The 14,371-nt window shown below is 38.5% G+C and overlaps 3 protein-coding genes across 4 annotated transcripts in view; 1 reads left to right on the top strand and 2 right to left on the bottom strand.

Annotated features, from left to right (window-relative positions):
• The first annotated feature begins 5,058 nt into the window (after window positions 1-5,058).
• On the top strand, window positions 5,059-7,172 carry LOC137956466 (10 kDa chaperonin, mitochondrial). Its single transcript, XM_068803982.1, has 3 exons — window positions 5,059-5,269; window positions 5,844-5,983; window positions 6,865-7,172. Exons 1-3 carry the CDS (start codon window positions 5,165-5,167, stop codon window positions 6,911-6,913), a joined length of 294 nt encoding a protein of 97 aa, XP_068660083.1. The 5' UTR covers window positions 5,059-5,164; the 3' UTR covers window positions 6,914-7,172.
• A 536-nt stretch (window positions 7,173-7,708) lies between these two features.
• On the bottom strand, window positions 7,709-11,702 carry LOC137956714 (uncharacterized). Its single transcript, XM_068804305.1, has 6 exons — window positions 11,509-11,702; window positions 10,609-10,659; window positions 10,448-10,520; window positions 9,460-9,500; window positions 8,159-8,218; window positions 7,709-8,062 (listed from the first exon to the last, which is right to left on the bottom strand). Exons 1-6 carry the CDS (start codon window positions 11,572-11,574, stop codon window positions 8,006-8,008), a joined length of 348 nt encoding a protein of 115 aa, XP_068660406.1. The 5' UTR covers window positions 11,575-11,702; the 3' UTR covers window positions 7,709-8,005.
• Window positions 11,703-12,617: 915 nt separating this feature from the next.
• The window catches only part of LOC137955540 (uncharacterized), a 53,308-nt gene continuing 51,554 nt past the window's right edge, over window positions 12,618-14,371 (bottom strand). For both annotated transcript variants that reach the window (XM_068802530.1, XM_068802531.1), the window contains exons 33-36: window positions 14,022-14,134; window positions 13,878-13,937; window positions 13,108-13,320; window positions 12,618-12,945 (exon numbers count right to left, since the gene is read on the bottom strand). In XM_068802530.1, coding sequence (XP_068658631.1) covers window positions 13,117-13,320; window positions 13,878-13,937; window positions 14,022-14,134 — 377 coding nt within the window. In that variant the 3' untranslated portion in view covers window positions 12,618-12,945; window positions 13,108-13,116. The remainder of the gene's footprint in view (window positions 12,946-13,107; window positions 13,321-13,877; window positions 13,938-14,021; window positions 14,135-14,371) is intronic.

Genomic DNA, 14,371 nt, shown 5'->3' with positions numbered 1-14,371 from the left:
ATCATAGAACTTGTAAGAAGGAAGCAGAAGCTGCTGTCTTATCTGTTGTGAAGAGGATTCGGACCTGTATATACTTTCCTCTTTTCACCACCAAACACTCCATCTCCGTCTTCGTCCCCCTCCCCTCCAAAACCGCTTCTGGGCTCCGCAGAACCCAAACGCGCACGGGTCTCCTCCCTCGACCTGCCAAATTTTCGATGCCTGTCTACAGAAGTGGAACACCCGAACTGCGACAGCATCAGCAGAAGCAGAACCCAGCATAGAACAATCTCCTTCCTGAGACCCATCTTGACCAATCTCCCAGGCAGCCAAATCATATCAAGTGATCTTCAAAAAGTGCTGATAAAAAAGGCGAAGGAGTCGAGCGTGGCCGAAGCTGGAATCCCCATGAAACCCAGAAAGGAGTTTTCTATTCCTTTGTCTGTTTTCTCTGGTTTGTTTTCGCTTGCCTTGGAGTTTGCAGACGGTGTTTGGGTCAATGAAGGGTGAGAGTCAGAATGCATGGGTTTCGATGCTTTGCTTCAAATAAAATTTGGTGCAGAGCGGTGTTGGAACCTTCTTCAGATCCCGATTTCAGTGCCTGTTTTTGACTCGAGAAAGCTCTAAAAACACAAGAAAGGGTGGGGATCTTGGGTCTTTTTCTCTTTCTCGGAAAGTCTGGTCTGATATATGTAGGAGAGGGAGGCGCTCGGTGGGAAGAGAGAAAGCAGAAAGAGAGAGAGAGAGAGTTCGTGCAAAGGAGTTGTTATTTTCTTCATCTGGCATCACCCTTGGGTCATGTGAATTCAATCATTTATTTGTTTAGTATTTTCCGGTTTCGTTTCCGACTTTAGTGTTGGGGCATAGTGACCCACCCGGGTGACCAAAGTTGGTAATGTGGCTCCATCTGTGTACAGGTCAGGCTCACCCCTCGAACTTCCGTTCAAGTGATTAGCCGGGGGTCTAAGATCTTCCGGACCACTTTGGTCTTTCTCGGCATTTGATCTGAAAATGAAGGTATAGAAAAATTCTCTTAATGTCAATAGAGTAATGATATCATGTGTGACCAATAGAAGCCCGTTTAATCCATACCCTTTTTTTTTTTTTTTATATTTTATATTAATTGGGTGTGTGACCAATCAATGTAGTAAACCCATGTGTTAATTTGTGTTAGCGAGGTCCTGTTTGTAGCCCCTATTAGATGAAAAAAAGAAGAAAAATCTTGGAGTTATGTGATTATTGAGGTCTTATCATCTTTTTCTTGCAAAATTCTTCTTGCCTTCTTCAGAAGTAGAAGGCATTTCGTTTTCTATTGATGCTACTAATCTAATCTCTTCACTTGATGCATATACGACTAAAACCAGAGTCAAGGAAAACAGGTTCTGGGTGGCTTTTAGCGTGGGGCCGTGACCACACCCTGGTGGTTGTGTGCGACGATGGTGCTCATTTTCCTCAAGAAAATGATGATGTCTTTTGTTCTTTTTCCTCTTTCAAAGAAGGTGAATACCTCAAAGTCGTACACACTTGATTCTAATACCCAAAAGGGTCCCAAAAATCCTCACATAAAGCCGTATCAAATTGGGTTTTTTTTTTTTTTTTTTTTTGTAGATCAAACCTCTCCAGACAACCAACATATTACATCACATTTGAAGCATTTATTTGTATTCTTTCAAATTGCTTTTTGGGGGGGGTTTGAATTGTTTGATCAGTTGTAGTCCATTTGGAGAGCATTATCAGTTTGAGTGTTTATTGCAAATCTCAAACAAGGACTCTCCTTTTGTTAAAAAGGGTTCCTTGTCAGGGTGATGGGGGTGAGGCTGAGACCCACCACTTGTGTTGGGAGCCTTTCTAGTGTGCCTATATGCCTTTGAAGGAGGTCAAGTCTTTAGGGTGGCAATGTTGTTATCATTATGGTTCATCATTAGGGAGAAGAAATTTATTTGCTTGACAAGCAATTAGGTTTCCCTTTTTCTCCTTCCCTAGTCAAAGTCATGTTGCATCATGGCATCAATGTAACATCAAGTGTTACATTAAAATGAACTTCCCTCATGGCTCCTGCCATTTCTCATATTTAAACTAGCTCCAGTCCTTTAGGCCATGCCTGCATCAAAGAGTGCTTCTAAGGGGGAACATTCTCTTTTGTAGAAGACCTCAAATAGTCACAAAAAAAAAAGGTCTCGGACCCTTTACCAGCTTCCATTTGAGGAACATTAACTTGATATAGCTTCCTTTCTTTGTTCTTCCTGCATCTCACACTCGGGACAGGTTTCACAAAACCAGAACCCTACCTCGAACTTTGATTACCACCACTGATTCACCAAAGATTGGTGAGTCGATCAACAGAACTAGTTTCTAAACTCTTGTCTAGCTCAAATTTGAAAAGACAAAAAAAATTTCATTAAAGCCTCGCATCATGGAACAGAAGAACAAACATGGGTTTGTCCTAATTCAATCACATTCAGTAGATTCAAATGAGATATCATAATTCAAAGTCTACAAGGGCAGTGCCTTTTTTTTTTTTCCAGAAGAAAAGATGAAAGCATGCCCCAAAAGACTACTGCTGTGAATGCTCATTCTTCCTTCCAAAACAAGGAGCCTTCAGCTTCAGCTTCGGTCACACTTTGGATGGTCAATGTTAGTATGATAATAATGGTTCCCTTTAAATGAATGGAAAGGCCAAAAAGGAGAAGGGCCAGATGAACTGGGAAGACAGAATTATTTGATGAGATAGAAACAGTTCTCTGCTTGATCTCGTTTCATTTAAAAAGAATCAGAGAATTTGTTGGTGAGTCAAAAAGAGAGAACTTTAATGAACACAGCAAGACGAATGATTTCTTTTCACATAATGGGATGTTTAGAATCGGAAGGACAGTGGGAATGTGTTTATTGGCCAATCATGTTACCTATAGAAGCTGATCACTACTCTTCATATGTTGGTAACTTCTGTAGAAATTAATCTCTCTCATCCCCATTTGAACCACTTTCTTTTAAGCATTTTGATTGCCAAAATGGCTCTTATTTTAAACACATTTTCAAATATCCTTCCCAAAATGATTGCTTTCTAATCTTACAAACCTGTCAAACTATATTTAACAGCCCTATAATAAGAATCTTGAGATGAATATTTCAATATCCTGAAATGAAATACGTGTTAAGTTACTTGATTTAGGAAAAAAATTAGGTTTATAACCAGCTTTAAGTGACAAAAAGGCAGGAAAGAAAGCAAATGGCTTGGGTCTTTTTGACATGATCATTGATAAGATGTTTCTGGTGATCAGCCAAGGCAAGTAAAGAAAAAAGTAGACTAAAACCAACAGTTTCAATTTTTACCCAGTTTGATGCACTTATAATTGATGTAAAACTCTTGTCAACTAAGTTTATCGTATCTGGCAGAGGAATCAGGCTTAGTTTTATAAAGAAACTGTTATTTGTTGGATTGAATGGGTCATATTTATATACAAATTTACAATAAGAATCACCTAAATGAAATATTATAACCATTGTTGTAAAAGATCGATTTTACAGCAAAGGAGCAACGTAAATATTAAAGACGGGGGCCAAATTCCAACACTCCCCTGCACATGTGACGCCCACAACACGGGCACCCCCATCAGCGGGGGGACTAAATTTGTTAACACAGATATTAGAGGCAGCGGGATTTGAACACACGATCAACCTGCTCTGATACCATATTAGAACCATTGCTCTAAAAGATCGACCTTATATAGAAGGAACAACGTCAAATTCGAACAAGAAAGGTTGATTGAGAAGAGTTCCGTTCTTATTGGCTCTTTAAATTGAAGCCGCCTATTGTAGTCGACGTTTGACACTCACCACAAAAATAAATTATAATAAAATTATACTTGAGACAAGATGTCTCAGAAAATCACGACACTCACTCCACTATTGCATTCATTTACATTCTGTTAACTTCTTTTGAAGTTCCAGGACTGATCCTGCTTCAGCTACGGAATGCTTTTCTTCTGAGAAAGCTGCGAACCGTTCTAAATCAACAAAACTCTGCCGCTGTAAAATATGCCGGAGGATTGTGGCATTGCAAGACCAAGTTGGTGAGGCTTGCTTTGAGTGTAAAAAAGTAGAAAAGTGGCAACCTTTTTCAATCATTCTGATGAAGTAGAACTGAAGACAGTGCTTAACTGTTGCGATCTAAATCTAGAATTACAAGCACAAACTGGTATATCATTAAACCTTTTTAATCTTCTTCTTCTGCAACTTTTCTACAATATTATATTTAGAATCCGCATTCATGCAGATGCGAAGTGATTATTTTTAATGAACTTGCATGAATACGAACTTTGAAGCTTGCAGAGAGAAGAAGTGAACAGAAAGATGATGCAGGTAGGCATCCACGCAAGAAAGGAGCAGAGATTGATCACTTAATAGTACTATTTAGCCGTTTTCCGTGGTAGTGGATTCTGCGAGAATCGAAGTGGTTGGTTTAATGATCCAGACGTACTTGTGCACGATCCAACTGGTCTTGGTCCCGTGCATAGAGCCTCCCGCGAAGAAGACCAGTGACCTCTTCTCGGCAACGACGTCGATGGCCACCGGCCCTTCCATTTGGACGGCTTCTGTTGGCATATTTTGGCTCCGTTGGCGGTGGTAGGTGTGTTTGCAGATTTGCTGGGATGAAATCCATAAACGGTAGGGACTCAGTTTATGGGCCTTTTTACTCTTGGACCCGTTTTCTGCTACTGCTCGGATCGAAACCCATTAGACGTCAAGTCCCAGACTCCCAGAGGCCAGAAGTTGCCTTGTCTATCTTGGGCTTCCAAAGCCCAACTGAACTGAAACCTAAAGTTCTGTCACTGGACTCTGGAAACTTCTACTACACTGGTTAGGAAATATAGGGGACCTGGAGCATCCCACGCATGTTTATTTACTTTTTTATCCCTGACACAGTTTTTATTCTAAGTTTATGTTTTGGGAGAGATTTAGACTTGACAAGGGTGTTTCCGTAAAGTTATCTTATACCAATTCGAAATGCCCAGTTCAGGGCTGTTTTCGTAATTGACCACGCATAAACCCTACCGCTTCTTTCCCTTAAACCCTAAGTCAGCAATTCAGCTTCGGCCTACACGGACGGACTAGGGTTCTCGCTCTGTTTTCATTCCACACACTTCTATTTCTTCGTCTTGACAGCTTTGTACGATTTGTTTGCACCATGGCGAGGCGATTGATTCCTTCTCTTAACCGTGTTTTGGTCGAGAAAATCGTTCCTCCGTCGAAAACCAGCACCGGGATCTTACTTCCTGAGAAAACTTCCAAGGTATGATTGGCGTAATCCCTGTACGCGTTCTGTAATTTTATTTATTTCTTTGTACAGCGTTCTTACTTACGGAGCTTGTAATTCGTTCCTCTGGAAGTTTTTGTTGGATATGCTGTTTTTTTATTGTGGGTGTTTGAGAGATGCGTTTCATTTCTCCTTTTTTTGTTCTTTTATTGGATATTTTTGTGTACACTGTAGTTACCCTTCTTTTGATTCACTTAATAGATTACTCCTTCAGTCTCACTTGTTCTAAACTCTTGTTCGGAATTTTATTTAGTTCATTTTATTTTATCTTGTAGTTCAGAATTCTCTGTTGTTCCTTCATCTACATCTGTATTCTACAGTCTTACTTGTTGTAATTTATTTTGTTCTAAACTGTAGTTCGGAATGGTTTGTACCCCAGATATTTATGAACGCCGACTCTAGTATCCCTCTTTTGTTTAAAGCTCTACTTATGTTTTGCATTTATTTCGGACGTTGTTAATATGTCTGTATCGCTACGCAAGGTGGTTGGAATAAAACTTTTCCTCATTATATACAATTTTGGTCTTATTGTTGTCTTATTGCTTTCCAGTTGAATTCTGGTAAAGTTGTGGCTGTGGGTCCTGGTGCTCGTGGCAGAGACGGGAATCTTATTCCTGTTACAGTGAAAGAGGGTGACAACGTTCTCTTGCCTGAATATGGAGGAACTGAAGTGAAGTTGGGAGACAAAGAGTAAGTGTTGCTTTTTCTTTCAGGTGTATAGAAATATCCACTTAGATGAAAACTAAAATCTCTCCAGCTAATAAGTTCATTGTTATGACGTAAAATAGAAGAATAACTCTATTCTTTGTCTTTCTTCTTTAATTTGACATGCTCTTTTGGAGGTACTTGTGTATAAGGGAGATCCTGGGCTCGCTTTTCCCATTATTTTTGTGAAGCTTTGTGGTTAGGACTAGGTGTGAGCATAAGATTATTGAATTGGTTTTGCCGATGATCTTTACTGGATCTGGTCACTTAACTAAGATATGCAAGGATTAATCTATATTTTTCTTGAGAAACTTTTGTATTATTACATTAATGGTTTATGTCAGTTGGGTAGGGTCCAGGTTAGGAAAACTTTACATCATTCCTTTATCCAGTATGTTTGGTACTCTTCATCTGTTTAAGTATCTTTGAATGGCAATGTTTTGCTTTTGTTGCTCTCTGTGTTACATCACAAGTTAGCTGGACAAAATCAGGACACTTGGTCAAGATACATGATTTTCTCCTAAATTTTCTTTGTCATGAAAACAAGTAAGCACATTTTAAGACTTTCCAGTTGGTGTAGAGTTCCTATGAGATATCAGATTTTGTGTTCATTTCATTTTGATGTTCTTTAGATGTGATCTTGTTGATAATAGAAGAAATGTTAGTCTAAACAAGAGGATGTTTATCCAGATTTCCTTTGAAAAATTCTCTGCTCAGGAGAACTAGGAAATTGAAAGTGCAGCTTGCATGCAGACTTCTTGGTTGATTGGGGAAGTGATTTGATGTTTGTAGCAGTAGACTAGGGTTTGATCTTACATAATGCCTTGTTTAAGTTTATTTGCTAATGGTTGGTTGGTTGGTTTCAGGTACCATCTCTATAGAGACGAGGACATTTTGGGAACACTGCACGATTGAATTGCAATGTCCGGCAGCACCACCTATTTATATCAATCTAAATTTACTTAAAAGCTTGATGCTTTGAGTGTCTTTCAGTTGAGGTAATATCTGTGCTTATGGAGGACTTGTAGGTCTGAACTCTATCGGGTGGCTCTTTATTAGAAGAAAAGGGTTCTTGATGGACCAAGTATTGGAAATAACTTTTTTAGTGGATGAATTTTGAAACATGTTAATGACTCAAATGGATGTGCCCACTGGTATGCATACCGTTTTCATATTCCTCTTATTTTGTCACGAATTTGTTGGACAATAAAGCATAAGCATAAACTGAGGACAGGTAGAAAATCCACTCGTCGAAGGGTGGTATAGATCGTCATATTCACTTGTTTAACCAAATGACAGAATCTTGGAATATTTAGAGAATGCTTTCCGTTATATTTTTCTCAAGTGAAACGATACGTCTATCACATGGCAATGTTGCATATACTTCTACCTGAACTAGAGGGTTGTACTTATTTGGGTTAGGTCACTAAGATTCGGGGAAAGTTAGAAACCTGGTCACCCTTGGGCGAATAATGATGGGGGCAAGGGTGGATGAAGGGTGAGGGCGTCGCTTGCCCCCGCCATTCTCAGAGGTCGAGAGGGGAGGGTCCTTCACCCTCTGTCGTTGTATGGAGGGAGGCAAGTCTTGGTTCTGCATCCGGCCACCTGCAGGGATAGGGGGTGCTTCCCTTGCGGCCAAAAGATAGGGCGTCAATGTGTCAAAAATTGTCTTAACATAATTTTTTATTTTTTATGATCGTATCTGCATTGCTTCAATCATCGGGTTGCACCATGGGTCGAGTATAATAACATTGATCTCTACACAAATTTAAAACACTAACAAACTGACATACTTGCATCTATTCACCATCCAATTTCTAGCCAGTCTCTACAGAATGTAACACCAAGGATTGTTTTGTAGCACTGGTATTGCTTTTGGACAAAGACAGCAGGATTATGTTTTTACAGAATGTAATACCAAAAGTTTTGCGTCAGGCATTGTTTTGTATTCAATGGTACTGAATTTGGACAAACACATGACCATGAGTTTGCTGAAAGGTTATTAACTCAACTTCTTGATTCTATAATCTTTTGAGCAGCTTCAATACTGAGTTCTTCATTCACCTGCTCAACAATAGTCCATCGATAAAAAAAGAGCAATATGCAATGATCAATGAAAATACATACGTGACTGCAGTTGCAAGAGAAACGGAAGCGTACAAGTTTCTTGTGGACTTTCTGGAAAGCTTTGCAGAACTTATCTGCCTCTGATGGAGTCATCTGTGATAAAGAATACCAGAGTCAGTGTGACATGAAACAATAATTACCTCTGGTTTTTCAAGGCAGACAAGACAAGAATAAACTTCCAAAGCAATTTAGGGCTCATAGTTGCTGACAAAATATAGTCATTGTTCACTAACTCATGTAAAGTTTCTTTTCCAAACTTGATTACACACAAGCACCTAAATACCCCATGAGGCCTGAACTGATTACAACTCGGATTAGGAATGTTCAACCCACTAGTCAATCTTGTAAATATGGCAGGCAAGAAAAGAATCAGTTTGCAGATGTTTGGTAGCAATAAGTCCAACTGCAAGTGCTGTATCATGATCTAAATCAACTACACCCTAGAGGATTTCAAACAATATCCAGTCAACTTCTTCTGATGAAGGATAAAACTGTAAAAACCAAAAGGAGAGAGAGAGAGAAAGAGAGAGGGAGAGAGAGAGAGAGAGGTGATTTAGTGCGGTTCATAAGAAACTGTATGACATAGTAGTAAAATCTATGACCTGAGCTGGGCCCAGCCGAAAACTGTTACATCAGCTATAAAACAAATGCAGAATCACAGGCAACCAAGGCTTTGAGCAGCTTGGCTCAGACTTGCACAACTGCACGAATTACTGGGGTCAAGCTCATATGGTTGGAGAACTGTGTAAGCCTAAGAGTTTTATTGACACACACCCGTCAAATCTTTCATTAGGTCAAATCTGTCATTAGGTTTTACTGAGATACAACAAACCTTTAGCAAGATCTAATTCTTATCTAAAAGCACCATTTACTCGAATTATGAAATAATTATCAGATAATGGAGGTTTAACTGCACCCAGATACTCAATAATCTCGCAGTATGGTTGACAGATCCTAAAAAGGAGCGAGTTCCACATTTTGTCTTGTTTATGCTTCATGACTTGGAATCCACAAAATCTATGACAGAAAGGAACAAATTAAAAAGGTGGATATTCCAATATAAGAGGAACCAACCTGCAAACTGACTTTTTACATTTGCTAACAAATATAGAATAACAGAACAAATTATTTGCCAAGCTAGATCCATGTCTGAAAAGGTCTGTCTTGAGACTCTTCAGCAAAAGAAGACCAGATTTTTCTGAAAGTATAACATTTAACGCATTCATTCCCTGAAATGTATGTGTAATGCAACGGGAATAATAATTTCAGATGACCGTCTACCATGATTTGCCTCCTGAAAAGATGAAAGAGTAAAGAATGGTGACAGGTAGTACCTTTCTCTCAGCTGCCACTCTCAACTTCTGCCAAAAAGGATCTACCACAAGGAAGGGCAAATAAGTGAATACACCTCATCTTTTGAAAAATTAAGAGAAGAACATGCAAACAAATTTTCACCTAATGGAAAGAAAAAATGATTTTCTCAGCTCTCACTTGGGGAAAATACAACTAAGGACAATACTATCTTAGATGCTGAGATGTTTTGATATCCATTATTTAAGGGTTTTGATATCCATTTTCACCCTTCCCGTTAGATCTTGCCTTTTTAACATGTACCTTTATAAGTGACTCACTGGTCCCAAAGTTTGGGAATAAACAATTTCCTAGAATCACCTAGAATAAGAAGACCCCCTGTTTGACCGCTCAATCATTCAGCTTTACTTCATTGAGAATTAGAGTGACATCGAACATTTTTGAAACAAATTCAATTAAATAGATACTTATGCCAGCTCCTCATGCAATCAGTGATCAGAGTCATTTTAATATCTAATATGCACAGGGCAGTCCAGAGAGTTTGAATAACATGTTCAACCTACCATTCAGGGGTAGGACTCATAACCTCTCTAGTCAGACGGTACCTTACTGTTAGTTAAAAGATTGCCTGTAAATATGCTTCCAAAAGCCTTTTTTTTAAAAAAAAAAAAAAACTTCCGAAAGTAACCTGATCCTACAGATTCCATATATTTTTTATTTTTCATCTTTTTAAGAAAGATTTTTGCATATATCTTCTTGATCTAGTTTAGAGAACAGGATATAACTCCTGTCTGATCAAGTGATCCACAGTCTAATCATTTTGCACAGTTTCATGCAGACGAGCACTACAATAATTTGACTAAAGATTGTAGGTCTTCGACAAGCCCTAGAGACTCCAGTAATATGTACAGTCTAGACAGGCAAAGCCACATATGTAGTATTCAGATTCGAGCCTTGATTTAACTTAATTGGCACATGATTAAACTACTACAAGTAGCAGAAATGACATACCTTCATTATCTGTTCTTTGAACCTCCTTCTCTTTCATATCATCCTCAATCCATGCATCTTGCCAACTATCAATCTACATTTACAAAGAAAACTTTCAAAAAAAACAAAACTTGTTTAAACAGACACTACTTCAAGAAATAGTGTCCCTTAGGTGGTTTCACCTCATATGGTACTGAATGAGAGGTTGATTCTCTCGTTTGTTGTAGCTCAGCCTGAATTCAATAACGGACAGTAACCAGATGACAATTAGAAACAAGTTCACATGAGTACGGGGTAGCAGTTTTACAAACCTCCAGTTATAAAGGGGAGCAGCAAAGAGATATAACACATCATATTAGACAAGGATAAAAGGAAACACAACTAGTCAAGAGTCTGAAACATTAAAAGAACTTATAAAATCCGCCCTAGAATAATGCAAGGGTATTTCAAAATGTATCACTATGAGAGTTTCAATTTATATACTCATTATGTCAATCAGGCATTGATCTTTTGATTGATAATTTGAGGTATTCCCCTGTGGCTGTCATTTCCTACAATTTGTAGCCGGGGTTATGGGGTCGGCTCCATACAAACATGAGCAAAAGTTTAGCCACGAATCTGTAGCAAGTCAGTACTATAGTCAATCACTAAACATATCTGGCAGGAAGCAAATGAACTTGGATCACGTTAGCATCCGTTTCAAGAATAAAACTGTCATTCACTTGGACATTTTCACTGCATATTTGCCCGCGAATCAAAATCTCATAGTGATCCACGATCAACAAAATATTCAGCATCTCACCTCAAAGGTCATAGGTCTCTATCGAACAGATCAAAAGGGAACATGTGAACCAATAGAGACGTAACTTGGTTGATTCATAATAGTTGAGATCAGAAGAATTTTTTATGGAAACGTAAATCAAGCTCATCCATATAGGAGAGACTACTCAAGCGAACTAACCTACTTGAAAGAAATTGTTCTGAAGGAGGAACCCCAAGAACGAGAAACAAGTCAACAACCCGCGACAAGACGAAAGTGGACAACAGCACAAACAAAATTAGAAAATAAATCATAACCGTACGCGAAAGTCCCTGGTTCGAACGACTGGGAAGAGATCCAGAAGGCGCTGGAATTCGTGTTCTTCCATGGGTGCCGCACTAAGGTTCGCCGCTTTCTTCTCCCCAGTACTGATAACTTCTCTCTTGGCGGCGACTTGTACTGAACTGAGGATGGTGAGTTCTACTTGTCCGGAACTCTACATCCTACAATCGCTGACGTGGCATGACCTTTGAGGAGTGAGGAAAAGGAGAGACAAGCTTATTAAAAAAAGAGGATAATTTACTTTTTATTATTTAATAATTTTTTATTTTTAAAAAGAGATTTTTTACTTGAACAGGGGCATTTTGAGATTTTGTTTTATTTCATATTTTTATTTCTATTATATTTATTTAATATTTAAAATTGTTTACATATTTTAAAAAGGTATATAATTTTTGAATGCTATGTTAAAAAAATTAAATGACCCATGAACGATAAGCCATCCTAAATAATTGGATAGAAAGAGAACTAAACAAGGGTAAATTGGATTTTCAATTCTATTAGGGATGGATTTCAAGTTATAAGGCCGAGAAGAATGATCAAAAACTCTAATCCAAATCCATGCTAACCCTTACTATCTGCATGCCTCTGAATTTTACTGGCGTACCAGATAGTGAAGGGTGCGTGAAGGTAGACTCCAATGGTGACAATTGACACCCTTTCTGGTCGGAGTGGTGCACTGGGGGTGGGTAAATTTTGGAGAAATTTGTAGGAGATTTCCAGCCTTATGCGTTGCTGTGGTAACCTTTACTGCAATTATACGAGTATTTAAGCTTGAATGTTTTTCTTGTGATGGATTTTGCTTCCTACCTCCTTAAACAGACCACTTCGGGGATGATACCCAGATCCTGGTGGAGGTTTGGGCCATTCGACATTAGCTCCGTAAGGCCAAGTCTGTTCTAGAGGCTATATGGCAGCCTCTTTTTCCCTACACAATGCCTGACTACTAAATCTTTAGCATTAATAGAACAGTTTTAGTATCTATCCAAAAGTTACCGGAAAACCTTATAAAACTTCTAATTTCTAGCTTAATGCAGAAGATCAAGAAGCAAATTCTTAAACTGAATGGTTTCTCGACCTGGCAAAAATATCTTTCTTATTTTAAGTATATCTTCATAAAAAAACACAGAAGAATCATTCTAAAACAAACCCAAAATGTTTTCTTGCTTGATAGCCTTCGATCAGTGTCTTCATTTTCTGAAAGACTGGCACTTGACCAACCACATGGTACAACACATTTAGCCCACTATTCCACAATATGTACCAACTTCATGGCCAAATTTTGTATCCAACGACAGTAGCACGCCTTTATAGAAGTCACCTGTTTCGTCCTTCCAATCCCGCTATAGTCATTTTCAAGCACTCCTCTCTCAGTTCTCCAACGTGACGATGGCCCATAATCGAAAGACCAAATTAATATCTGGAGAAAAGGTCTATTAGATAGGAATACATCTCATTATTTTCATCCAACAAGGGAATAAAGAACCAGATTTTTTTTATAGATATTTATTGATGGCAGGCAGAACTATTTTTAAAATCATTTGAAATGTAAAATACCAAATCAATCAAAGCCTGAGGTTACCTATGTTTCTCAGGTTTGCATACTGTCTTGTTTTCCACGAATTTCCAGTATGTTAATGCATGAAAATAGCAAGGATTTTGCCTGTTCACTCTTTTCCACCTCGCAGAGATGAACGAGATCACTCTTGAACCCAACTTCTTCCTTCTCCACCAAAGGAACTACTTTGTACAGCTCCAGTATCTCCAGAATGCACTCTGATGCAGCCACATGCACCTGCAAGACATCCACTTGGGGTATCAGAGAAATATAACAGCCAACGTAAAAGAACAAAGTGGCTGCATTTTATTATCTAGGTCCCTTGAAACAAAAGATTGAACGTTGTTTAAATTTATATCACATTTTTCTTCAGTTAGTTTGGGAATTGGATACTCGATTATGGAGTCCAGGATATGATGCAGGATCTGGGCAACGTCTTCATTTGGTCCTAACCTGATCTGATCCGTCAGTTTCCCTCTTTCAACAGATATGGACCCAGTTCATCGTGATGCCCATACTTTTGAAAACTTGCACTCAAGACTACACATTGGTGCCACTCCTATAGTTCCATTTGCTACCCAAGCATTCATTACTGATGATTTAAAAAAATCTTTTGAATTTAAGTTGTACTTGAAACTTGGAACCAAGACCCACACTAAAAAAAAACCCAAACACCATTGAACCAAAGGCCCGATCCACATACTGAGTAACAAGGTTTTTCACACTAGATATACTTAGACGTTGACAAAATTTTAAGGATTCTCTGAACGAGTTAAATTAAAATCAGTGCATACCTGAGCAATCTTAACTGTGTTTATGCATTCTATCACCTTTGGTGTCACCGATTGAACTAGCTGAATAAAGGTAAAAAAAAACAGAAATTGAGATAATCAAAAGCTTTTGAACCAAAAGTAGAAGAAGTGTGCGTTTACAACTACCTTCACAACCAGCGGACGTATGCCAATATGCTCAGATGAATCTTTGATATTGCCGGCAGCAGGACTGAGCTTTAAGCAGAACTCTTTAATTGATGAGAATGCTGACATTTTGTCTGCACCAGAATTTAGACAATGACAAGGATGTATTAACAAATGCAATCTATGCCAAATAGTTTACTAAAGAAGAACCATGGTAATGGGAAGTTTATTGCAGGTGACCCCACATTCGTCTCCATCACCCATGTACCATGTTATGGCACTCGTAGATTGATCTCATAGGTCAGATCATGGAAGAGAAAAGCCAAATTGCAAATTGTCTTAAAATTTACAAGTAAGAGTGAGAACTTAAC

The sequence above is a fragment of the Aristolochia californica genome, unplaced genomic scaffold (assembly GCF_029961685.1).
Source record: "Aristolochia californica isolate CCGP_79_NKW_82.1479 unplaced genomic scaffold, dmAriCali1.0.hap1 SCAF_2, whole genome shotgun sequence".
Lineage (NCBI taxonomy): Eukaryota > Viridiplantae > Streptophyta > Magnoliopsida > Piperales > Aristolochiaceae > Aristolochia > Aristolochia californica.
This window is presented reverse-complemented; position numbering and strand designations above follow the sequence as displayed.

Bases quoted from the DNA above. Each gene is read 5' to 3' on its own strand.
- LOC137956714 (XM_068804305.1), bottom strand. From the start codon at position 11,574: ATGGAAGAACACGAATTCCAGCGCCTTCTGGATCTCTTCCCAGTCGTT. The intron at 10,660-11,508 runs GTACGGTTATGA...TATTGAATTCAG, and splicing joins TTCGAACCAGGGACTTTCGC to GCTGAGCTACAACAAACGAG. The intron at 8,063-8,158 runs GTACGCTTCCGT...ATTGTTGAGCAG, and splicing joins AGAAAGTCCACAAGAAACTT to GTGAATGAAGAACTCAGTAT.
- LOC137956466 (XM_068803982.1), top strand. From the start codon at position 5,165: ATGGCGAGGCGATTGATTCCTTCTCTTAACCGTGTTTTGGTCGAGAAA. The intron at 5,270-5,843 runs GTATGATTGGCG...ATTGCTTTCCAG, and splicing joins TTCCTGAGAAAACTTCCAAG to TTGAATTCTGGTAAAGTTGT. The intron at 5,984-6,864 runs GTAAGTGTTGCT...GGTTGGTTTCAG, and splicing joins GTGAAGTTGGGAGACAAAGA to GTACCATCTCTATAGAGACG.